At 41.8% G+C, this 25,945-nt stretch overlaps 2 protein-coding genes across 4 annotated transcripts; both read right to left on the minus strand.

The window, feature by feature from the left end:
- Positions 1 to 1,054: 1,054 nt before the first annotated feature.
- Positions 1,055 to 11,980, minus strand: LOC125709879 (transcription factor Dp-1-like). Of its 3 annotated transcripts, none has more exons than XM_048978842.1 (13): positions 11,796 to 11,980; positions 10,845 to 10,923; positions 9,591 to 9,683; positions 4,909 to 4,975; positions 3,967 to 4,067; positions 3,636 to 3,754; positions 3,069 to 3,234; positions 2,847 to 2,993; positions 2,587 to 2,655; positions 2,295 to 2,446; positions 2,039 to 2,205; positions 1,708 to 1,786; positions 1,055 to 1,629 (listed from the first exon to the last, which is right to left on the minus strand). In XM_048978842.1, exons 3-13 carry the CDS (start codon positions 9,600 to 9,602, stop codon positions 1,497 to 1,499), a joined length of 1,212 nt encoding a protein of 403 aa, XP_048834799.1. In that variant the 5' UTR covers positions 9,603 to 9,683; positions 10,845 to 10,923; positions 11,796 to 11,980; the 3' UTR covers positions 1,055 to 1,496. The 3 variants fall into 3 exon arrangements, with proteins under 3 accessions (XP_048834799.1, XP_048834801.1, XP_048834800.1); XM_048978844.1 differs by having other exon boundaries at positions 11,939 to 11,954; XM_048978843.1 differs by lacking the exon at positions 10,845 to 10,923.
- A 5,202-nt stretch (positions 11,981 to 17,182) lies between these two features.
- Positions 17,183 to 17,915, minus strand: LOC125709754 (histone H2A, sperm-like). Its single transcript, XM_048978534.1, has 2 exons — positions 17,771 to 17,915; positions 17,183 to 17,677 (listed from the first exon to the last, which is right to left on the minus strand). Exon 2 carries the CDS (start codon positions 17,663 to 17,665, stop codon positions 17,237 to 17,239), a length of 429 nt encoding a protein of 142 aa, XP_048834491.1. The 5' UTR covers positions 17,666 to 17,677; positions 17,771 to 17,915; the 3' UTR covers positions 17,183 to 17,236.
- Between the last annotated feature and the right edge of the window lie 8,030 nt (positions 17,916 to 25,945).

The following is a 25,945-nucleotide window of genomic DNA, read 5'->3' on the forward strand; positions in this document are numbered from 1 at the left end:
GACGCAACGTGTCATTTATAATGTCACAGTGCTGCAGGATGTACGTGAAATGATAATCAGTCCAGTTAGCTAATTTCAATGTTGCCACACCTCACCCCCCACCCGATAAAAATTGGTATGAACCATGCAGCCCCACAGATAACGTTCTTTGCGAAGCTCTCACTGTAAATAAGGTTGGAGTATAGTGGTACACAAACTGTTTTGTGGTGGCTGTGTAAAGCAGATTTTGCATATATTTGGAGCATTTTGGGGCAGTCCCTGCATGCGGACAGTCACGTGAGTTCAGCAATATTCCACCAGACCAGTGGACTATCAATTCCATGCATGTGTGCAGTCGACAAGCAACACGTCCACTACACCCAAAATCAGGGCTGCGCAGATATAAAATTTACGCCACGCACACTGCGTATCACGTGCATGCGGACAAGCAGAGTATGAACTACGCTCAACATTTAAGTGTCTCCCTTGGTATAATGTGCAAAGCTTTGGTCAAGGACACTTGACCAAAAAAAAACAAAAAACAAACATCTTAGACTATTATCACAGTGATTCAGCTTAAAGGTGACCGATCAGGAATAAGCAACGTCCCACACTTCCTCTGGCAAATGTAACCGTTGTTTAAACAAGGTAGCAAGCGGGTTTATAAAGGGAAAAGATCAATCCAAGTTAAATATAGTTAACAAGGGTTGTTTAACTTTCACCTCAGATCACAGAAAATCACATGAAGAATAAACGTTGAGAAAATTCTTGTAGTTTAACGAAGGGGTTTCACATGTGACCATTTTTAATCCATATGATAGTTTAAAACTAAGGCAAGTCTTGGGCTGGTCGTTAGCTAGAGACCTGTGATTTACACACGAGCAAAGTTCCTGTCGACGAGTCTAATGAACAGCAAGGTAGGTAGAAACCAAGCAAAACCTGCAGGGCAGATTCCAAACTCCAAAAGCGATCAAATCGGCCTATAAAATTCTGGACACAACAGCAGCTCAGACGGTCAGAGACAGGTGCTGATCCATGGGCATGTGAAAGATTAGCCACAAAGAAACACAACATATAAAAATAAGAAGAGATTTATTCACACAGATCTCACTACTTTTATCAAACATGAGAAGTCTGGAGGGGATTCATACTCTTTCAATCACAAACATTCAGAGGTGGAGGAGGTCGGCAGACCAGAGCTGACATCAGTGGTGCAGATGGAAGGCAGGGGGTTATTACAGCACCAACTCCAACTATGGACTAAACTTCCCATCAACCACCATTCTCTAAGCGAAGCTAGAAATTTATTAACAGAGTGACCACCCCAAAGCACTGATAGGTTTCTATAGTCAAAGACCACATCTCCAAGCATGCAGTCGGGTTTTAGGAACCTGGGTTTCTGAAGGCTGCATCTGGTTTCCAGTGCAACAGGCACACACACGCACTTCTGTGACAATATGTTTTGGGTGTGTGCGCGTGGGAGAATGACACAGCACAGCTGTTTGACCATGTGACGGCTAATCTTCATCATCGTTGTCGTCATAATCTTCGTCGTCGTCGTCATCCATGTAGGACACAGGCGTCTCCACGCGGGAGCTGCTGTAGTGGGAGCCGCTGTAACTGGAGGCAGCAGTTCCGTCGGCACTCTCACTGCGGGAGCAAAGAGACGCCGGCGTGTCCAGACAAACCTCCACAAGGCGCCACTTCCCGGCGGGACGCAGTACCTACCTGCCAGTGTGGTAGCGCCCTCCGTTGGAAGAAGAGCCTCCAGTGCTGTATACGCTATTTATAGATCCCTGTGCCATTTCTGTAGAGAAAGACAGAGGTTATCAAAAACATGAGAATGAGGTGTGTAAATGGTTGTTACAGACATGTAAATATACATTTTTACAGAATCACCCCTGCGACGAGGATAATCCCTGATACCCCCCCTCCCTTAAAAAGGGCAGCCAATTAAGAATCACACTACGTCCAAGTGATAGACAAGGTGAAGTTCCAATAACAACGGGTTAGTATCCTTGCCTGTCTCACAGAAGCCCAGCCGTTCCGTGACACTGACCTGTGACATAAGGTTCCAGTGCCTTTGGTACCAAGCTGCGCGCCCTCTTCAGGTCCTCAGCGGAACACTTCCCAGCCTCCAGCCCGCAGGCCATTCCCATCCGCTTCAGAACCTCGATGTCGTCGTGGATCTCGAACATGTTGTCAAAGTTAAAAAGGTACTCAAACCTGTGGGCAGGGAGCAGAGCTGGGTCAGACGCCGCACTCCAGTCACCACAGTGTGCCCTGCAAGCTCCAGAAACAGAAGCTGCGCTCACTTGTCATTGGAGATGCTACAGTCAATGACCGTCTTCTTGCTGGTGTTGACAATGATGAAAGGCAGGTGAATGACGGAGTTGGGAGCTGGTGGCCTGCTAGACTGGTTCTCTGCCTGCCGGTTCCGCTGCACCAGGTTCTTAAACGCGATTTGCTGCAGTCAGAAAGGAGAATCATATTAGCACTTACTGACTGAAGTTCAGCCAGCAAATCACTCCGCTAGTATCAGCAAATTTACAATGTCAAAATGTCACAGCGTACAGAACCTGTTAGCCCAGTAGGACGACATGTCACCTGTAAGATAAGCTCCTGCAGCTGTGACTGTTTCTGCTTTATTCTTTCAAGCCGTCGTTGCCGTTCCAGCTGAAACAGAAAACCAGTCAACTTAAAGAAGACACACTTTAAAATTTAACTCAAGAAGCACATGGCATAAAGCACAGGTGGGGTTTTGGACTCTGCTTGGTGATAAACAGAGCGCGAGTAAAAGAATCGTGACCACTGGGTCTGTTGTTCAAGTTCTAAACGAGCGTTCCACATGCTCCAGACAGACCCACCTCTAGGTTTTGGCACTCCTGTGCTGAATTGGTGGGGAGGCCAATCCATTTGATCTCCTTCTTCTCTTTGGAGATGATGTTCATGGCCATCAGTACGTTGAGGGCATCATAGACACGTCGACGAATGTTCTTCTGGTCATATACATGCTTGAGAAACATGGAAGAGCAGTTAGTGAAAGCTGAGGGTGAGAAGAGGACCGTTGCGGTGGGAGAGAAGCTCACCGAGTCATTGGGGGAGATGTGGTTGTCAACGGAGCTGAACTCTGCCACCAGTTCGTCAGCGACTTCATTGTAGGTAGTGACGCCCTTCCTCTGCACCTTCTCGCAGACCTTCATGGAGAAGTGCCGCAGGCCCTTGCCATTCTTCTCGCCCTTCTTACTGCGTTTCCTGTGAATAAGAGGGATTAGCCTCACAGGAGAGGATGGTATAAACCCACACAATCTGGAAGAGCAAAAGTGCCTGTCTACATTTGCAAATCAACCCTGAAATATATATGGAAGTAGGGGTGCGTGATATATCGATATCATATCGAGCATGTGCAATAATCACCAGGACTTCAGATGACAGACTAAGCATTTGGCCGGATGCCAGCAGAACCACGATTAAACCAGGATTTAAAACTGCAGATGCCACTGAGTGCACCAAAAGAAAATCATATATTTTTGGTACTTGGAAAATACCAAAAATTGATTCTGATTTTAGGCTGTCATCTAGTGCCAGGTTAACTGAGACCCATGTGGTAAACTGGCCACAGTGATCACCGCTCTAACTGACGAGAGGTCCCTCACCCAGTGGACCAGGGCGAGGTATCGGCCTGCTGGTTCTGAAGGAACTGGGCACTGGGAGTGTGGGGGCTGCCCACCAGGACAGTGCTGGAGCCGCTGGGCCGCTGGGGAGTGCCGATCACCTGCGGGGCAGAGAACGGTCAGACTCCAGCAGACTGCAGACAAGACAATGAGTCCATCTTCGAAAGCTGCAGAGTGAAGGCTATACAGAACAAGCAAATCAAGGTGAAGCGAGCACAGAACGCATAGGACCGTGAAAGTCACCTTCAAACATGTATTACTGACACCTACACGTGACATCAAAACGCAGTGTCTGTCCCAGCCCATGACCTACCATGTGAGGAGCTATGTTGACATTGGAAGGGCCCAGGGTTTTAGGCAGTAACTGCTTGCCCAGGGTGACAGTAGGATGGACGGTGACCAGAGACAAGACCCCTGAGGTAAAGAACAGCACGAAGCCACATGTCAGATTCTCAATCCCCGTACCTAAGAGCGCCACCCTAAAACAAGACGGCAAACATGACAGTGACGGTGACCATGGCCAAATTAAAAAAAATAATAATAATAATAAAAAAACACACACTACAGTCCCTCACACAGCACAGTACTTCTAGCTTCTGGGAGAGGAGGAGAAAAAAAACAAGCCTTCAGTCAAAAAGACCAACTCACCAAGTCAGGAGCAAGGGCCTGGCACAGCAAATTCGATAATGAGAAGCTACCAATCTGCATGTTAAGCTAGCAGACTGATTCTAGATTATTATGGCACAAACTTTCATTACTGTAAAAACAGCAATCGGGCTACTCGCTTAGTAATACACAGAAATTAAATTAGCACTGATCTACAGCTCTGAACTACTGGACACATGGGTGTGTTCATGCAAAATTCTGGCTTCAGGATTCAAACAGGGCTGCCTGTAGTACACAAAGGAGTATAAGTAGATACACAACCATTTTCAGGAATACAGCCAGTGCGCTACGCTCAATGAATACCCAGCACTTACACACATACATAGACACATAATGCTCTACCCACCGTTACAAGCCATTTACCGACAGGTGTTCTTGAATAAAAGGCGGCAGGAAGTGGTTAAAGAAGAACTCGGGGAAATGAATGCTGACATCCTACCCGTCAGTGTGAAAGGAAAGCTGGGCTAGTATCAGAGCAAAGTGGCACTGCTGAACTCTTTACGAAGGCAACAGTGCCACCTAAGGGAAAATGGCAACAGTTCAAAAGCAGCAGAAAATAATTCCTGCAAGACCGCAAGGCCATGCTCACCTTTGCTTGGACTCAGATTCTGGTCAATGAAAACCTTCAGTTCTCCATTGGCTTCAATGAGACCAGCCTGGGAATTACATGAAATGCGTAAACATACCTCAATACCAAAAGAATTTGTGAGAAGAATAAAACCTGATCTTTAACCGAGGGAAGAACCACAGGGACCAGGGGTGATGTTCTCAGTTTTACCTTCTGGCTGAATAATTGTCTAACCTGTTTATTTCAGTTCAACTAAACTTTTAAGACAAAGATACACAACCTACTGTCAAACATGATGCATCTCAATGACCAGTATTAATACATATCCATGCACTGTCCTTAGTAGCTAGTGTGATTTTCTATGACACGGCCTGCTGGGGAACAAACCGGAACACTGCCGTAAAGTGTTTCAGTGGGTAGATGCTTTTGTAAATATGGCAAGGTAAGCCTGATCATTTCAACATCAACATGAGCTGAAATGCCAGATACTGTTAAATAAAACATGGCAGAAAAGCAAACACCCACAGTCAGTATGTAAAGCAAAAACCAACCAGGCAACATTAGCATCTCTTCACGTGAAGGGTGCAGTCAGCCTTAGACATAAAACAACAATTTAACCACTATATGCACTTGCCATTCCATAGTGTTTCTTCTGCGGGGGCATTAGCTGGTTGCTGGTAGGGGGGCAGGCCAAGTTACTGCGCCTTCTACTGTCTAAGCAATGAAATTACAGCTAGGAAAAACTAAGATGAAGAAATGTAATAATTTGAACCATTTCGTGGTTCAATTTTTTTAATTACATAATTCAAATTCTCATAAATCTGTACCGAATGATACATTGTTACATGTCGCTCTTGCGGTCTAGGGGTACAAATCAAGGCAGTGCGAAACGTACTTCATTTTAAAACAGCAGCATGTTCACTGACACGAGTGCAGATCAGTGACATCATCTTTTCAGGTAAAGTAAGCACAGCAGTGTCTTCACTGCCTGAGGTATCTAAACCTGTCCCCCCATGACAGAAGCAACTTACACATATGCAGCAGGGAGCAAATGCTCCCGCCGTATCACTGTGTGGTACAGGAACTGCACACCTGCTAAAACACTGACAAAGCAGTGTGAAAGGGAAGCTGCCCCCTGCTTTGTGACTAGCCCCACCCACCCAAGCTGTCAATTTCATTCCCTGCAGTGTGAGAAAAGGCACCAAAACAATCAGTCCGTGACCAGCAGACATAACAGTTTCTACCTCAGGTCACTGCATAACATTACATATACCATTCCAGGCCATTTATTCTACTCAGGGATGGGGGCCACTCCACCCCAAACTGTTCAATCAGGTTGATAGACATGAACACTCACTGTTAAACAACATCCAGCACATCAGAGTTCTAATCTGGCACTTGCGAACGGTGTTGCGTGTCACCTACATATGTAAAAAGATTTGTGGGTAACATTACTGTAGTCCTCCATCCATCAAACCAATATATAATCTCATGCAGTTTTTATTTCTAAACAAAAAAAAGGGGGAGATGAGAGAAAAATACCTCCGAACAACAATTGAAAACTTTTTTTAATTTATTGAAGTGAAAGAGTATAGACAAACAATGCCAAGAAAATGAACTCGACGACTTGACAACACCATCTGAGCCTTCAACAGCTGCATAGAAGCACTGGGGCGTTTACTTTATTAAACCGCAAGAAATGTGAGATTTTTGCTACAAACGAGGCAACGGATGACTTGCCTTCCTATATTAGATATTCAGTATTCCATTGCTTATGCTGTTTACAGTACTTGAGTCGGACCCACATATTTCCAAGTGTGATAAGTTGTACATGGAAATTAACCAGACTGCGAAATCCCAATCTGTGGAACCTGACAGAAGACTGCGACCATTTTTTTGGAGACAGTGCAAGTAAATTTCACATCTAGGCGCCCCAGAGACTTAATAGAGTAGAGAGTAAATGTTCTCACGGCTGTACGCTTCAGAAAACTGTTTTAGAGTGGGGGAGTGAAAATGCAGACTCTAAAAGCGCCCTAATTGTTCGCTACTCATCACACGGTCCATCCCTGATTTATCCCACCCCCACATTTTCTGATTGGTCACCGTACCAGGAAGTAAACAGTATTCCAGGATGGCAGATCTGGAGAAACTGCTTTCAGTGACTCTGTCTCTGTTGCTCTTGGCTCATAACACAATTTCCCCCCTATTTCTGTGCTTAGTGTTCCTTCAATCTGTGAGGGTAAATGTGCATCAACAAATGTCGACTGAAAGCCTAATGCATATACGTAAATTGTTTCATAAATATATCATTTATTTATGTCAAGGAAGTACTTCTTTAGACACTCCCCATAAACACCGAAGATGTTACTGCATAACCCTAAACTTTGTTTATATGGTGTAAATCACTTGGTACATATTATGTTGCTTGCAGACAGTGGAACTGTACTGGTTATCTGCTTCTCATCCCCTCCCTGTTCATGTCCATCTTTCCTGGAATTCATGGTGTATATGTTGTATGTAATGATGTGTCCATGTCAGAACATAACTCATTTCGCTAAAAGTCTCTGGGAAGGGGCGGATTAAATTTTTAAGTGTTAAATAATTAATTAAACTTTGTTTCGGTACTTTTAAAATATTATTTGGATTGTTTTTTAGATCTTGGTATTTTATGGACTGTCATGACGCATTTAAAAATGGGGAATCCAACTAAATACTTTTTTCTGAAGAAATCTGCAATTTAGAAAAGTTAAACTACAGGCAGAGCAACGTGTACTACTGCATTTGGAGATAATTTTTCTTAGAAGATGGAAACATTATGAATGTGTTGTGGTGCATGTTAACCGAATTGGTATGGCCTACATTTCATGCTGGTGCTCCTAATATTTTCAGTAAGAAGCACCAGTGTTACTAGTGGAAAAAGTCAGTCTAGACCAGGGGTGGCCAATCTTATCCGCAAAGGGCCGGTGTGTATGCTGGTTTTTGGGGTCAGCTGGTCAAACCCAGGTGTGAGGACTCTTCAGCCAATCAGTCCTCTAATTAGTAATCTAATTAAGGAGTTGCAGCGAAAACCTGCATACACACCAGCCCTTTGCGGATAAGACTGACCACCTCTGGTCTAGAGCACTGGACAGAATGAAGCCCTATGAGTAAACAGATTGCTTGCACACCCTTTAAATATATATAAGTATGATTCCCGAGTAATGTGGAAGAAAAATCATATCTTCTTAAAAGTTGTCAGATGTATACAGTACTTGTGCTACAAAAATACCATTATATGACTGGTGGGATAAGGTGTGTGCAGAAATTAAGTCAAAGCATACAAGTAGTTATCCCATAGAGAGGGAACTCCCTCCGAGAGGGAAAAGGGATTCAGGAGAGCTGGGCCAGAAGCCTAGATATTCATCACATATGCAAGTAATTTGATTATGAAATGCATATCTTAAGAAGTTTGTTAGGTCAGAAAAGACATCAACTTGTAAGACATGCGTTATCGCAGCCTTGAAGGCTCTCATGGTCTAATTAGGAGAAGGTTCAGAATTGATATATAAAAAAAAAAGTAAGAAAGGTGGGAATAAATCTATTGAGAAATGGAAAGCAGAGGTTGATATCCCTGATGAGTAAATAACCAAGAGAGTAAGAGCAAGATTATGGATGAAACAAGCAGCTAGCATAGACGATAAGGAGGATGCCCCCCCTGGACAGTGTGCATTCAGCTTAGCTGTCTGAAGCACCTGTGCACCCTTGGCCAAGATGAGAGACAAAGAACTTAAACTCGCCGCACGTCTTCTTATCTTTCTACAATACTACACACTTCCACCAGGCATAACTTCGTAGTGAATATCTTACTCTCTTAGTTATTCACTGAAATTACCTTAAGACATTCAACAAAAACAGCCTAACAATTACTTTTCAAATAGACCTAACAACGTAACTGGATGTATGTTTTAAAATATACAAATTTCAATACCTCTATTTTTGTTTAATTCCCATTCAGATTAGTAAAGTACAAATTCTCTTTTTACATCCACATCCCTAAACATTCTGTGATATTATCTGCCAAACCTTCATCCTTTCAATATCAAAATTCCCCTCATTTGACACTGGATTTGCATCACTACATGGTATGTGACTAACACCGACCAACACCTAGCCAACTTAATCTCCATTATTACAACCGCAGTTCCCCTCTCCGGAGTAAATCAGCTTCAGTAATACCACAATACTAATTCCTAAATAGGTTTACAGTTATATTCCACATTGCATCTTCATATGAAATCATACACACTGTTATAGGCTACCTAGAGAGCAAGTATTTTTTTCGATCATACATGTTAACCATCTTTTGAGCTGCAGGTATAAACAGGTACAGCCTGCCCACATTGGCTCATACATAAATACTGACTACAGCCACTCAAAGGATGAGCCTGAGGACTGTCCTGAATAGGGTAACCTGTTGACCTAACCTCTCCTATATTAAACATATACTGACTCTGCGACGCAACACTTCAGATCAAAAAAGCTGTGAAGAGTAAACAGGGCAAACAAATTATAATGAACAAAACAGACTGAAAGCCAACAAACAATCCCAACTGAAATGTTTACCTAAAAACACAATGCAATATCTAATGCCACTAATTGTGCAATTATTACATACCCCTAGTCCATCAGAAATAAATGATGGTCCACATAGAGTAAATACTCACATCCTTCGCCATGTTACCAGGTTCTGGAAAGAAAGAGAGAGCCAAAGCCCTCCTATGCGGGTAATTTCTCAGGAGGCTGAACAGCAGGTGCCCCTAAAACAAAAAGAAAGAATATGTAAACGGCAGAGTGGACGAGGAGTCATATCTGCATTCAAATACTGCTTTAAACAAGCTCATCCAGAAACTGCCCTTCGCAGTTAAGGATTATTTAAGACGATACCTACCAAAAAACTTCAATCAGTTCGTGAACAATGAAATTATCAGTACCCCACTCTTTAGTGTCTGTACCCCAAAAGAAAAATCGTAACGAGGGTCACTTTAAAAAGCATGGTTGTCGATGAGAAAACTCTTCGGAGTTTCGACAGCACATTGCACCGATTTCACACTCGCAGGCTGCAAACGCGGAATCATGCTCCGCAGATACTGCCCATTAATCGCAGCTAAAATTTTGCAAAAAACTAGCAGGAAACAGCTTCCGCGCGCAACGAAAACAGCGCGTGCCATGATGTCCCGTGCGCCCGCACGCCATTCATCAGTACCGGCGCGCGGCGCTGCGTGACACTGTCAGTCGCGCGACGGGCAGCGCTGCACTAGGCCGCGGCTTATTTTCCTCAATTTAATAATTACGCAAACTCTGTGTTTAGTGCACAAATCAGTCTTTTCTTATATAACCGAATTTAAAGCGCGAGACCGTTGATTCCAGAGGAGAATATCATGCTCAACCTTAACGCTATTTTGCTCAAAACGAGGCCCGTATGACTACCACAGCATCTTTTATTACACTGCACAAAGCAACATCGGTTTCCCACGAACACGCTCTACTCATAGGTATCTTATTGTACAAATGGGCTTCTCGCGTGTTTAATTCGTTGATTATTTAAAAATTGATTGTTGCAGGGATCATCATATGTTTGCAAGAACTTTTTAAAAGGCAGAGAGACCTGGGCCTAGCTGGCTAGCTAAATGAATACAGTGTAACCCTGACTGCAATAAAGATAAAATAAATGTATGTTTATCCAGTGATTATACCGCACGACAATGTTTTTGCTAGGTGCCTGTATTTACAATACTGTAAAGAGCGAGACAAACTATGACTAAAGCGCGCGCTGTAATGAACAAACGTTAAATTGCTGAAACGGAATCGGTCGAGTCTACTCTTATCTTGGATGCATTAAAGTATTTATGCAAGTTTGACACATTTCGCGCTAAACAACCAGCCACAGTTAAATAAACCATAAGCCGCATTGCACTTACGTCTGTATACTTCGGTCAATTGAAGCGCCCAGACTGTTTTTGTTGGCAGAGTGGACAGAGGAAGAGGAGGTCTAAATCCCTACACCAATCAGGAAAGAAAAACTAAACATAATGCGATCTTGTGTTCAAATAATTTATTATATGCAAACTAAAACACATAATTCGTTATTACTGCCAGTTATTAAAGGCGTTGATTCAGACAGTTAAAGGCAGTTAATTCACACAAGATTAGTACCTGGCTACTAAGTTATGTTGTCAATCTTACACCAATTAAACTGATGTATTTTAGCTGTAAAAATGACAACACCCAAGTTTAAAGTAGAACACAGGGTTACTGTTTTTTATAAAGCATGTTGGTCAAACAAACTGCTTTAGATGCATCTGCCGTTTTACACGGTGACAATGCGACTAGTAATGCATTCACACACCAGCTCTGAAAACACACAGGGTGGACGGATACCCGTAGTCAAGTCAGCTATTTTAACCATCAAAAGCCAAACAATGTGCATTAATCTGTCAGAACTAACAACGTATATTCCTACGTAATAAAGCGAAAAGTATGGAAATTATTTCAAAGAAGTCGCAAAGTAAGTGTCACTCCAAATTTCTTTTAAATGTCATGGACTTCTATAACAAACCTATGCGACCCGATCGTGTCCCAGTCAGTTTTTACAATGCAGTTAACTACCAGTTTCTGACATGTTGACAGAACTATCCATCGTAATACATAGTTAGCCAGGTAGCCTACTAGCAGTTCCTGGTATGATACAGTTAGTCCACCAACAGTTCCCGATGATACAGTTAGCCTAGGCTAAGTTCTTGATATGTTATAGATAGCTAGTTAGCCTACTAGCAGTTCCTGATATGATATGGTTAGCTACCAAAGCCTGCTTTTAGCCACAGCGCAGAGAGCACAGTGAAATCGTGGATGTTAAACTCCGCTGCACTTACTAATTCAAAGTAGACGATGCATAGCCGTTCTTTTAATTTAAAGTTCCAAATACGCTGGGTCTGCGAACAGCTCCTTTCAATCTGTTAGTTAACTGTAGCAAATTTCGAGCAGGATATAAGACACTCCACTACACACTACTCACTCAACGTCTGCTCTGCTCACAAACTGATCTTGGCGGTGTCTTAACAGTAAGCATGCCCATTGGTTACGTACGATTATACGTAATCACGCAGCGCCGCATTGACTACGCCTCTACAATGAAATGATTAGTTCGCACAGTCGAACTTCGTTCACCGACTAGTTTCATTGGACAACGTTGCTTGTCATTAACGTGCTGTGGAAAGTGCCGTCTTTACGTCTTGAAGTTAAGTGCGTATTGGGTGGAGGTGGGTCAGCTGGAAATTATTCTTGTAGTTAAATATATGACATAGTTGACATTAAAAAGCCGCAAAGTGGTTGATAGTATTTACTGTGAAGCTCCTAACAAACAATTATTTTATATGCATACTTCTATGTCATCTGTCAGAACATACTTCTACTTTATTTGTGTCAGCTTAGATTGAATGCGACGTGATGCTGTTTTTTTATTTAATCAAGAAGTGCTCCATGTTTGATTTTGAAGGAGCTTCCCTTGCATCATGTTTGCATGTATTTCGTCTTTGCGTAATTTTGCATGTGTTTTTTCTAAAGCAAGTTGAGTGTAAATATTAAGGACGTTAACAAGAAAAAATATCTCAGTATCCAGTAGAATATGTCCTGTGCAGTAAATCTAGTGCAGTGTTGGTATCTGTGTACAGGGGCGTTGGACGGTCATGGATATCCTGGCAGATTCAGAGGGGGTAACACTTTGTAGAGGCCTCACAATCTGACATGGGTGGTGGGAGCCCCGCCCTGGTGGACAAAATCTACCTATATGAAATATAATAAGTAATTTTCTATAGAATGGGAGTATACTTTGAAAAACACCAATTTAAGACTTGGAAGTTAAAGACATGCAGGTAACATTTCGAATTTCTCATGACCTTCCTCTTCTTTTATATTAAGTTAAGGTAACTTTGCACAAAATCAAGTTAAGATAAAGTGTAGATTTCACGTTAGCAATTATGGATTATAAAGAAACAGATACTTAATAAAAGAATAGATTTCTTTCAGTATTCATAGCAACAGTCTATTCACCACTCCATTGATCTCTATCTCTAATATTCATATTTGAAGCATATATACTTAAACATCATTTTATATGTTCTTTAGTCCCACGGTCTGTCTTCCAGGAGGGCATGTTAGCAAGATATACAGCAGTTTTGAAGGGTACCCACCGCTGATCTTTGTGGAATACCAATAAATAAAAAAATGTAGACCTCTTGATCTGCCTAGTCACTCCCATCTTTCAAGAGTGATTTTTTTTTCTGGAAAAAAGACAGTTGTAGGACAATAGTAAGGAGGATGAAAGAGGTAAATTGGGTATGTTTAAATTCTAGCCCATTGTACCTGTAAGAGGCATTCAGAATATAAGGCTGTGTGAATGTTCTCATTCTGACTTAAATGTCCATGAGGATAAATGGAAAGATGTAGAGACTATCTATAAGGAAACACAAATAAACTGTTTTTTAAAATAATTTTTATTAAGCTATAACAAAAACACATCTTTACATTTAGTATATTAAGTATGAACATTTAGACTTTGAATAACACAAAAGACATATATTTTTTGCACTTGAACAAACATGAACACATAAGAGCATGCTGTATTTATATTTAAGCATATTTGTTTCAATATCTGTATGATAGGCTGCAGTCTGGAGGGGGAGGTCAAGAAAGGGCCCCTCCCTGTGCATCTACATTTGGGACGCACAGATAACACACTCTGCTGAGTCAGACGCGGAGCTTCCTTCGCTCGGCATGGACACAACCACAGTGAGCATGACAGCCGCTTGCTTTCCCTCTACCCTCAAGCATGCTGGCCACTGTCTGCTCCTCTGTACTCTATGATTATCACCGCTTATCTTTCCTCCCTTACCCCAGTGGCTGGCGCCCAGCCTTTCTATGATGCCCCCAGCCAGCCATCCCTATTTACCTGGACTTCAGCATTTTACAGTTCTTCAGATGCAAGAATAGTGTGCATGGGTGAGGCATCATAAAAAGATTTAAAATATATAGTTTATATTAGGACAATAACGCCCCTCTGCAAATCGTCTTGCACATATGCCTGGTGTGTTTGCAGTTTTTCTTTTCGTACAGACACACACAGGTTCAACCTGTGCAAGTGGAGAACGTTACCCCTGGAGGTAACATTGTTTAAAACATCCAAGAAGTACCAGAGTTAATATGATGATACTGGTTTCAATTGCTTTTCAATAACTTTTCCATCCATCTTCCACTAGAAAGTAGGTGTAATTTTTAGTAATTTGAAAAAATATTGCTGGAAATTTCCCCAGTAATATTTTAAACACTAATCCTGCAGTTCATGTTAATTTGTTTCTAAAACTGTCCTGTTGAACTGAAATTCTCCAATTCCCCGTTTATCATGGTGATGTACTTAAAAATGCTAAGGTACAAAGATACTGTTCAAGCTGCAGGTTTTGTCACGTGCGCAGTGTACACTACTGATGAAATGCTATACCAGCTGCTTGCAGAATTGTTCTTGAAAGGAAATGTGTGATGCAATGAAAAATGGTATAAAAAATACAATTAAATAAGACTGCAAAGAAAACAAGGATATCAATAGTAAAAATATGCAGTGTAGGATCACACATGCACATATCACAAAGCTTGAATTCCAGGTGGCCTGAGACAAGGCCTACCCTGGTACGAGAAGGCACACATCGACCTAGGCCCCAAAGGGGGGTTTGTGACCCCACACACACAGATAACAAGGGAGGCCAGCACTCCAACTTTTATTGCTCAAAGTTTTAACGACCTACAGACAGCAGAGTGGACCCCAAGGACGGGGGTCCCTCGACTTGGCACACAACCCCCTCCCCAGACATCCTGCCTTACATACTACTCACCGAACGGACGAACACCCCAAAGAAAGTTTCTTTTAAGTTTGGCTTTTGTATATCTGTATATTTATTTACTCTTGACTACTAGTCTTAATATACAGATATGTACAGGTTATGTTCGAATGTGTCTTAACTTTTGGAGATTCTTTTTCTTTGTTTGACAAACCTTCGTCCCCCTTTTTCTTTGCCACATTCCTCGGCAACCCTTATCTGATCTTTGTATTCTACCATGCCTATCTAAGGGTAAGATGTGCTTATGACATGAGAATATGTCATATAATGTCTGTATAAAGGGTAATATCTGTTGAGGTACAACCTAAACCACCTGTACCATATACTGGTGTGAGTAATAGAACATAACATAATAGCATAATATAAGTAATCATTAATTAATCATCACAGATGGTATTTGGTGTGAACCGCTAGGCTGGTACGGCATGTTTGGTATCAAACCGAAGGAAAATCACTCCAGTTTCCAAATCTGGTCAGTGGTTACCACAAAAGTGGACGTATCAAAAGTTACACCAGCCTAATGAAAATCACCATTACCAGAGAAGTCAGTCTGGTCATAAATCCCAAAAAGACTGATACCGACCCCCTTCCGAAGCCCGCCAAATGGATGGTCAGCCATTGGTCCAGGACTCGAATTCCTGGTCACTCCTAATCATGAACCTTATGCTATAAAACCTGGCACCTCAGAACAAAGCAGCGGAGAAAAAGGGAGAAAAAGAGAAGAAAACGGAGAAACAAGCAGCGTTCTTAAAGCCCGTCGGTGAAGACCCAAAGAACTGCAACTCAGCCCAAGCTTCACCAGAAGAAAGAACCGGAGGAACTCCACTCCAACAACTGCTGCAAACACCGCGCCTCCCTGAGAGCCATCACCCATCAGCTCATCAGCCACTGCAACCAACTGCAAAGACCTCCCTCTTTCCTGCATCCAAGTAAACCAACTTCCTTTCCTTTCTAACAACCTAAACTGTCCTATTCACCTGCTATATTCCTTTAGGTTTATATTCCTACAAACTGCTTGCTTTGCAGAACAGTTTTCCCTGTTCAGGTTAATCATTTTAAATCTGGTCACTGCATTTTCATGATTACATCTTTTGTGTCTTTTCCGTTACTTCATGTTTATTGTTTGTTAGGTATAATGTCTGTCTTATGTTAGTTGTAGGAATAAATGCATGTCTTTTTACACAACTTCAGCCTCCGTCATTGAGTGCTCACAATAGTCCCTGCCTCTGTGCGATCTGGCTACTACGCTCTGAAACCTCTAAACCCGCCTGAAATATCGCGAGACTCTCTCTCATCGGCCGTGAGGGGAGCTTCGCTACCGATCGTTTACATTACCTGGTGACGCAGCTCGCTGGACGAGCCTACTAACCCAGGTTATTAAGCGATACTGGTTATTAATGAATCCCATTTAAGTCTCACATTAACAGATATCGGGGATTCGCAATTGAGTTTGGAGGAGCCGACCATTCGGCATAACAATTGGTTACTAATCAGCATCAAATAATAAAGTTAATTAATTTCAAAACATATTGGTGGAGATATTAAAATATGCCTGAGCTAATAATTCCTACAGCAGGATGAAATGAAAGTGAGATGGTATTCAGGTCATTTGACAAGGTAAAGTTCTGAAAGATGGCTGTAAATTCAGAAAGTGTACAAGGTCCCTAAATTGGAGCTGAAATCTTGTGAAACATCTTACACTATATTTGTCTGCCCCCTACTGATACAGTAAGAACTTTTATCCAGAGAGCACTTCGCTTAGGGGGTTACAGTGCAGAGGTGTTCTATGAAGCAGATTAGCCAGATAAGTGTAATGTAAGGATTGTCCAATAGGAATGTAACATACTGCTCCTCCTACTGGACAGTTTCCACATTTGGATTAAGTTATTCAGCTGACTGGGAAATTCAGCTTTGTGGCATACCCCCTGGTTCTGAATCCATGCTGGCATCCTGGATGGAACACTAAAGGTAGTATTTAGTACATTTTAAATGTTACTTAGGTATTTATACATCACTGATGTAATATATAGTGTAAAAGATATAGTTTGAAATCCCAGCTAGCCCAACAACTATGTGATCTTTACAGGGCTGGATATAATCACAGCAGCTCCTCATTCTTCCAAATCCCAGCACAAACTACATATTAGTGTTGTTTGTACGTCCAGAAGTCTTATTTCAGTCTGATCACAAAAGAGAAGAGTCCAAAGACCCTTTGACTGCCTGGTGAGGAAGACCCCACCCCAATTAACCAGCGATTCATGATCTCACCTTACACGTGCACAGCTGCTGCATAGCTCCCAGTCTAGGTAAGCCACACCCATTAATAAGACCCAAAATATCCCACAGGAGCCACACAGCTGTAGACAAAAAGCAAGAATTTAAAAACATTACTTTAATATTTTCTTAAAATAAAACATCTCTCCACATCAGAACTCCTGTGACTGCACGTCTTTGCCTTCATCGTCATGGAAGGAGCTCTTCAGGCCTTTGGCAGTCTTCTTGGGCAGAAGCTGGGCCTGAATATTGGGCAGGACACCCCCCTCTGAAATGGTGACACCACCCAGCAGGGTGTTGAGCTCCTCATCATTACGCACGGCCAGTTGGATGTGTCGTGGAGTGACTCTCAGCTTCTTGTTGTCCCGTGCGGCATTGCCAGCCAGCTCCAGGACCTCGGCGCACAGGTACTCCAGGATGGCGGTCAAGTAAATTGCAGCACCTGTGCCGATGCGGGCTGCATAGTTTCCCTTTCGCAGCAGACGGGCAACGCGGCCCACGGGGAACTGCAGCCCGGCCCGTGTCGAACGGCTCATGGAGCTCTTCGCTTTGGCAACAGCCTTCTTACCACGACCAGACATCCTTCAGGGGCCCTGGGGGGAGGCAAAGGATACAATTCATAGGTGAAGGGGGGGAAAAAAACCACATGAAATTGTCAGCAAGAGGGGTCATAACAGCAAGCTCACCTTCAATATCCCAATGATTACACTCCAAAGCCAAGAAGACAGACACAAGTACCTCAGAGCTCACACTATAAGAGTCTCTGCAACCTGAATGATTAACTGCAGCTACCCAGTTAGCCAGAAGTTAAGGTGAACCAATGATTACCACGATGACCTTCAGCTGAGTTTACTTTGTTGCTTAATTAACATTAACAAGCATCCCTGCATTTTTCTTGATTGTTTCAGCACTTTGTCAGCAAATAAGGTTAAGAGCTACTCAGGTATTTCACTGAAAAAATAGTGCACTTTCAATGCAGTCTTGTTCCATCCATCCATCCATCCATTTTCCAAACCACTTATCCTACTGGGTCGCGGGGGGTCCAGAGCCTATCCCAGAAGCAATGGGCACGAGGCAGGGAACTACCCAGGATGGTGGGCCAGCCCATCGCAGTCATGTTAGATCCAAGGGATTCAAAAGCAATAAAACCTAGAGGTTATACAAAAAACACACTGCATTTACAGCTCATAAATTGATTAAATTGTAAAATTTGCTTGGGTGTGTTTGGCATGGTGTATTACAGCTCCTATTGTCAAACGAGCTACAGTAATGGTATTTTATCTCTTCTGTGAATCAGTTTTCTAGCACCTGCATTCATAAAACCAGGGGATAACAGTATAGTGCTTTAGGACTCTCTTAAATGAGTCATAGAATCGAACTCTCCTGTAACCCTACTAACCAGCTTATGCTGCTGAGGTCGACCGTCTAACCAGTGATGGAAAAAAAATGACTTAGCTGGCGTAAATTACGTCAAATAAAAAGCAGTAATTTCCTAGAATTGGACATGTTATTTTAGACCAGAATTATAATCGTGGGAGGGAATAGACCAAAATACGGGCGCATTGAGTGAGCTACTTAATCAGAATTCCTCCATAAAACTGTACAAATACATACAGTCATGTGAAAAAATTAGGACATTAGGATATTTGGTGCTTTTTTAAGAAAGCAACATAACAGTATTTAATCATCTTTCATATTATATCTATAGGTAAAGGTGATGTAATTGCATCATCTATGCAAAAACAAGAAACAAATTCATTTATTTATTAAACGAAATAAACTAATGTCCACTGACACCCTCATATTCATTACTGTTTAAAATGCCTAAAGTTAGATTCAGGTGCAGCATATCAGGTGAAAATGATTAGAACATCGTTACAGAGCTTTTTGCTGGAGCCTGTCTTATTTAAACTACAGACATTTAGTTTGGTTCGCTCTTGATTGGTGAAAGATGCAGTTATTTGTTGTCATTGTACATTTCCTTTGACAGCTGAACAACGATTCCGCAAACACCGAGTAAATTTCCAAAACATGAAAATGCTGCTAAACGAAGCCCTACAAATAAATACTGTGGGACCTTTACAAAAGAAAAGTGTTGTGTAAAAATGACCCCCCCCCCCAGTATAATGAGCTCTGCACACGGCAGCATGTCACACAGCAGCTGTGTGTATTCCCACAGTCCAGCAGTGACTTTGACACATTTCAGTCTGGCATCCCACTGACACACTGTGGGTATGTTTGTTCCCATATGAAAGCGAAACGCGAGAGCTGGGTCTGTCACCTGTGTTAAACTGGGTCAGCCGTTTCTGTTCCCTGTACTGACATGGTACAATAACACACTATTTCAAAAATCATTTATCTGACACTTTCATTCAAAGCAACTTATAGTGGAACAATGCATTACAGTTTAAGCATATTTCTTGGGATTTGAACCCACAGCACTTGCATTGTTAGCACACTGCCATACTTGTTGAGCTATAGGAGCACTCAAGTTCATTTACTGGAAGTTAGTTACGAAGCAAGTTGGTCATTATATGAACCAGAAATGAAGGTAGAAAAGGACCACACTGCAGCCTCACAAATCCTGAGCTGTGGGTTTGAGTTCTGCCCGGGCAGCATGATGAAATGAGGTCCTACCCACTGCGTCTCCCGGCATGCCGCCGCTTTCTGCTACAGACTCAAGGCTCACTGCAACCCATCATAGGACAAGCTGTCGTGGCGAGTATATCCAGAGAGTGCACTGGGTGTGTGCAACAAATGCCAATTCACTATATACTTATGTATGAAAAATCACATTTTATCTTGCTGATTAAATAATCTTCAAGAAAAGTTTGTAATAGAAAGACACTTTTACTTGATTTTATACACACGTATCAGTGGCCAAAATGGGTTCAAGGCACTAGTTAAACCAATACAATTGAAAATGATTGAAAAGAGCGGAGGTGTTCATTGTCATCCATGCCTTAGCAATCCAGCCTACATTCACAAACACCTGCGGCACCTACTCACACCTACTGAACCAGCTGCATCCTTAACTGGGCCAGTTTGCAGGATGTGGGCCGCCTCGGCGGCCATATTGAATGGCGAATGTCATCACCATCGGCAGGTGGAGCTATGCAAAGGAGCCATTTTTCTGTGTTGCTGTCACTGCATGCGTGTGGTTACGTGACACAAAGACAAAGTCACTTGAAGCCGTGTGAGTGTGAGCTGCGAACCGAGCAGGGCGACGAGGACTATGGATGTCCAGCGGACCGCTGTGATGCTGCTGGTGCTGCTGCGGCAAGTTCCATGTGCGGGTAAGCTGGGTTCTCCCACCTCAGCCCTGGGCGGGCTGCTTGCTTACTGTGTGCTCCATCGAGGTGCGATGGAATAATGGCGTCTAGATATGAGAACTGTAGTGCTGCCCGTGTGTGTGTGTCCTGGAAATGTCCATCAGATCACCGAGACGCCATGCCGCCCTGTCTCACTTAACTGAACTGGGATCAGAGCGTTGCCCAAAGTTGGCACTGGATGGCAAACCAGACTGAAGCTGCTTATTTACTTAATTATTTCTCTAACGCCTTGCGTACAAGAATACCGGCCATGTTGGGGAAGGATTACGCATCCTGCTGTCCTGCAGGATGCAATTTTTCTTTGTTTTTATACAAGATAAAAGACAGACTGGGTCATGACTAAAAGTGTCTTCTGGACCGTGACCACAGAAACCCCCTGTGACCTCTGACCAACACTGGTACCCTCTAATGACCTCCGCATGCACGCATGCACATACAATAATACGCTTATGCTCGTGAGGTTGCTTGTCTAACCGGTGATGGAAAAAGAATGACTTAGCTGGCATAAATGACTTCAAGTAAACAGCAGTCATTTCCATAAATTATAAAGGGCTTTTTAAAGCAGAAATATAACCGTGGGAGGGAATGAAACGAAATATAGGCCTTATTCTGTTTTTCCTAAACACAGTTGTTTTTCGGTTTGTATGTTTACAACAGATTCAGTATAAATTCATAATGAATTCAGATTATGTTTACAATATGTCCAATATAATTTGATTTAAATCAATTTGTAGATCTCTGACCTATTTCGGATACAAATAATATATCCTTGCACATTTCTGTGTATTTCACTCTATTTTATTATACAGTTTCAAACAGGAATGCACCACTTATTCATTTTTAAAATCACCATGCATAACATACATGTTATTCTTTATTGTGTGTGGTATACATTATTAAATAATTAAATCTGAATATATAATAATCAATCTAGGTAAACCTGGCAAATCCCTAAACACAACTCTGTCAATGTATGCACACAACTGAGAAACAGCAGATATGTAATCTGTATTATGTAGTCTGCATTATGTACATATGTAATCTGTATTATGTAGTCTGTATTATGTACATATGTAATCTGTATTATGTAGTCTGTATTATGTACATATGTAATCTGTATTATGTAGTCACATTTATACGTTTCCCGCAGTAATATGCAATATATTCACTTTTTTTATTATTTGAATATTTTTGGACATCTTACTGTTGCATTCATATGTCTATCCATGAGATCTCTGCACATATGTTGTATACAGTACATTTTTACACATCCAATCCAAAAGTAAAGCAAGCAGAATGGAGGGCAGTGATCTCCAACCTTATTTACAGTGAAAGCCACTTTTACAAAGTCGATCTGGGGAGAGCGAACGTGTTTCACATATAAACAACAGCAACTCCAGTAATAATAAGAAGAGCAATAACGCTGGAGAGGGGGTGCAGGTAATGGAAAAAACAGAATATTATGCGGGGTGTTGAGGCAGTGGCAAATCTATTTCGAAATTGCAACCTTTAGAAATATGAAAAGCAGTGTAAACACATTATATGCCTGTACGCATTATAGGGCGCTAACAAATGAATGTGTAAAATAGACAGGTGCCATATATTGGATACACGAAACTGTTATGGTTGGTGACATCACAAAAGTTTACAATGGGTAAATGCTTGCATACTTGGAGTAAACATGGACAAATATACAGATGGTAGTACTGCTAAAAGAACATGTGATGGCAAAGCGATGCTTAAAATGAGCAGGAACAGAAAATGACAATGAAAATATGCTTTTGCTTCAGTTATTCTCCGTGGAGAAGTACAGCCCTTTTGTGTGGTTTCTGCATTTACTCTTGCTACTAACAGCTTAAAACCAATATAATTAAAAAGACAAAAATAAAACATGAACATCTAGTTGGAAAATCAGAAGATTTTGTTCTTAACAAATTATATGAGTTTGAGGCGCAGAAAGGGTTGATGGAATGCTTTGCACAAACACCTGCTTGGCCTTTGAAAGCATCTTATCAAGTGGTCGAATCCGTCTTATTTTAAGCAGAGTGCAGAATTCACGACACACTCTTTTAACTCTCTAGACTAAAACAGTCAATTTTGGGTTTCCCTTAAATAAAACACAATTTATGGGTTTCCAAAAAAGTTGGGATACTGTGTAAAATGTAAATAAAAGCAGAATGCAATGATTTACAAAATTATATAAACCCATTTTTAATTGAAAATAGAACAAAGACAACACATCAGATGTTAAAATTGGGAAATGTTACTGCTTTATGAGAAATATACTCAATTTGAATTTGATGCCAGCAACATGTTTAAAAAAAGTTGGGACAGGGCATATATACCACTGTGTGGCATCACCTCTTCTTTTAACAGCACTTTGTAAATGTTTGGGAACCTAGGAGAGCAGTTGCTGGAGATTTGAAAGTGCAGTATTATCCATTCCTTGCCCAATATAGGATTTTAGCTGCTCAACAGTTTGGGGTCTCCTGTTTCATACTTTTTGTTTCATGACCAAAAATGTTTTCAATGGGCAATTGGCAGGCTAATCTACCACCCAGATGTGCAAGTTACCCAGGCAATAGGCACGAATGCACCCTCATACCAACACGTATGCTGGCTTTTGAACAGTCCACTGATAACACGCTGGATGCTCCCTCTGCTCTTTAGCCCAGAGGACGCGGCGTCCATGATTTCAAAAAAGAATTTGAAATTTTGATTCAGCAGACCGCAGGACAGTTTTCCGTTTTGCCTGAGTCCATCTTAAATGAGCCGAGCTCAGGCCCAGAGAAGCTGGTGGTGTTTCTGGATCATGTTTAGATACAGGTTCTTCTTTGCATGGTAGAGTTTCATCCTGTATTTGTTGATGCAGCAAAGAATTCTGTTCACAGAATGGTTTTCGGAAGTGTTCCTGAGCCCATGCAGTGATGTCTGCTATAGAATTGTGTCTGTCTTTAATGCAGACCTGCCTGAGGACCCAGAGATCACGGCTGTCCAATATTGGATTTAGGGCTCGTCCCTTGGGTACAGAGATTTCTCTGGATCTTTGTTCTGTTTTCAATGAAATATGTTTGTATAATTTGCCCCAACTTTTTTGGAAACGAGGTTGTAGATCAGTGGTCATGAACATGTCACCTACCCCAGGGAGGGACAAGAAGCCGAAGAGTAGCCTGAGTAGCTTGTAAAAGAAATCTGGCATCTTTTATTTTGTTTGTCTCATATAGACGTGCACAAAACTCTTTCATTAATTCTCTTTTTCATCATCATTTTCATCCCAACTGTAAGAAACCAAAATGAAACAAAGGCTTCTGTTTCCTGTGTGACATTTTTTCCCCCCAGAGCAAAGACACACAAAATCACTTATCAGCCCCATGGTAGAGCGAGAAATCACAGCGTGGGTGGGCTGCCAGAAAATCAGGCTGGCCTGTCCTATATCTCTTGGTGACAAAGTCACACTATAGACTCAACTATATCATTTTAAAAATCATTTCTTAAGTGATCTGTGGCATTAGTAATGGATCAAAGAGAAAGAAAAATCTATTTGCTACTCTTGGTGACAAAGTCACACTATAGATTCAACTATATCATTTTAAAAATCATTTCTTAAATGATCTGTGGCATTAGTAATGGAACAAAGAGAAAGAAAAATCTATTTGCACTTCAACAGCGATTTTCCGCAGATTGATCGAACCACGCACACGCATACTTATCAGATACAATCGTTTTATTGTGCTATATGACATGCTGAGTCGGTGGGCCTGAGTTCTATCTGAGTTCCAGTGCTAAATGGGCGGCACGATGGAGCGCCACGCATTCCGCCACCATAGTATCAGCCCCGCCCTGCCCCCCGTAGGTTTCAAAAGAGACCTCTTTAAAGCTTTAAAATACTGTAGTTCTCTTTGCACCTCATTTTCATCTACAGTGGAGAAAGTAGAGAGCTCTCTTAATGAACTCCACTTTCAAATAAGTGCATGGGCTTGCTAAGCAGTGATAATCAGTGTTCAAACTTCTGTGCGTTTTTGCTGGTTTGTGCAGCAAAAATTAACATTTGTGCTTTAAATATTTCAATAACTGAATAATTTCCTTCAAGTACTGTTTGTTATTTGTTATCCAGCAATAGCATTAATAACGCATTAGATTAATAACTACATAAGCCAATTGCATATACAATAGTAGTAGTAAACTTTATCTTTTTCTAGTTGTTTTATTTTTGCTTTACCCTCAAATCGAAGGCCATAGCTGCCAAAGTACTTGGACCCAATGTGCCATGCTATGTCATGTATGGATATAGTGGTGTGGGAAGGGTGTGTTGGGTTCGAGTCCCCACTGGTACTATATGTGTACAGCTCAGGTGTTTTCACTGTGTTGTTGTGGGGTTTCCTGCCACAGCCCACGGTAAGCAGGAGTTACCAAATTGGTCCAGAGGAGTGAATGTGTGTTTGTCATGTGAATTGGTCAGTGTCTTTTCCTGACTTGTTCCCTGCCTCATGTCTCATTGCTTCCAGAATATGCTCTGGAACCCAGTGTCCCTGTAAAGGACAAGCGGCATAGAAGATATTTCAGCATTTGTAAAAGTGTCTTGAGACATATTGCTCTATACTAGCTCTAGTATTGCTCATTAACAAGAGTTTGGCAAGATATCTCTTGTTCACTTCAAAAATGACTCATGTGCTCTGGTTCACCATCGTCTACTTTATTTCTCCTAATGAATTACAGCAAAAACATATCTGACAATATAGAAATTAACATGAGTCTCTCCAAACCTTCATCTGTGACATTTTCCTCTGGGTTCGACTTTGTCTTGGCATGCTGGAGACTGCATGTAAAGGGGTCATTCATTTTACCATCATCACCCTGGGGTGACGTAGTCATAATTCCCCCCCCCCCCCCCCCCCCACTGAAAAAAAAGGTTGGAGACCCCTGCCATAGATTCACAGATTATGGCTTTTATGAAAATCCATTCAAACTATTGGCTCTTTAAACTATGAAGTCAACATCTTATAATCCATCCATCCATCAATCTTCTATACCTGCTTGTCCTATATAATATTGAAGCAATAAAATAAAGGAAACATGTTTGTCTTCTGTGTTGTCAATTTACGAGTCTTGTGAGACTAATGAGATCTCTTACAAGGACAAAAACCTCAAACACACACACATACTTGAGGAATACTGGTGAAAACGCACTGCTTAATGTGATACGACTTCATGAGACACGGCTGTATGGAAAAAGTGGAAACTATGAAAGGCTATGGCTTGTGTGTTTGTTACTGAGTGCTGGGGAGACTGGGGTAGGTGGCTTGAGATAAAAGATGTTGACTTCTGAACCACTGTGCCCCACCTCTTCTTTGTCAAGCAGCCGCTGACTGAGACAGACTTAGATAACTCAACGGTAGAGGAAAACCACCGAGCTCGACACCATGGGTGACGATGACATGCTGAGGTCTGCAGGAGCTGAGCTGTCTGGCTGCTGCTCTTCTCACGGCCTTGAAACAGCTTTTCTCACAATATACCTGCATTCTCTCTGTC

This window comes from Brienomyrus brachyistius, chromosome 16, assembly GCF_023856365.1.
Source record: "Brienomyrus brachyistius isolate T26 chromosome 16, BBRACH_0.4, whole genome shotgun sequence".
In the NCBI taxonomy this organism is placed as follows: Eukaryota; Metazoa; Chordata; class Actinopteri; order Osteoglossiformes; family Mormyridae; genus Brienomyrus; species Brienomyrus brachyistius.

What these genes read in the sequence shown, in the direction of transcription:
- LOC125709879 (XM_048978843.1), bottom strand. An exon ending in TCAACATAGCTCCTCACATG is followed by an intron (nt 3,755 to 3,966) that starts GTAGGTCATGGG and finishes TCTGCCCCGCAG; the next exon opens with GTGATCGGCACTCCCCAGCG. An exon ending in GGGCGCTACCACACTGGCAG is followed by an intron (nt 1,630 to 1,707) that starts GTAGGTACTGCG and finishes TTGCTCCCGCAG; the next exon opens with TGAGAGTGCCGACGGAACTG.
- LOC125709754 (XM_048978534.1), bottom strand. Translation starts at nt 17,665, where the DNA reads ATGTCTGGTCGTGGTAAGAAGGCTGTTGCCAAAGCGAAGAGCTCCATG.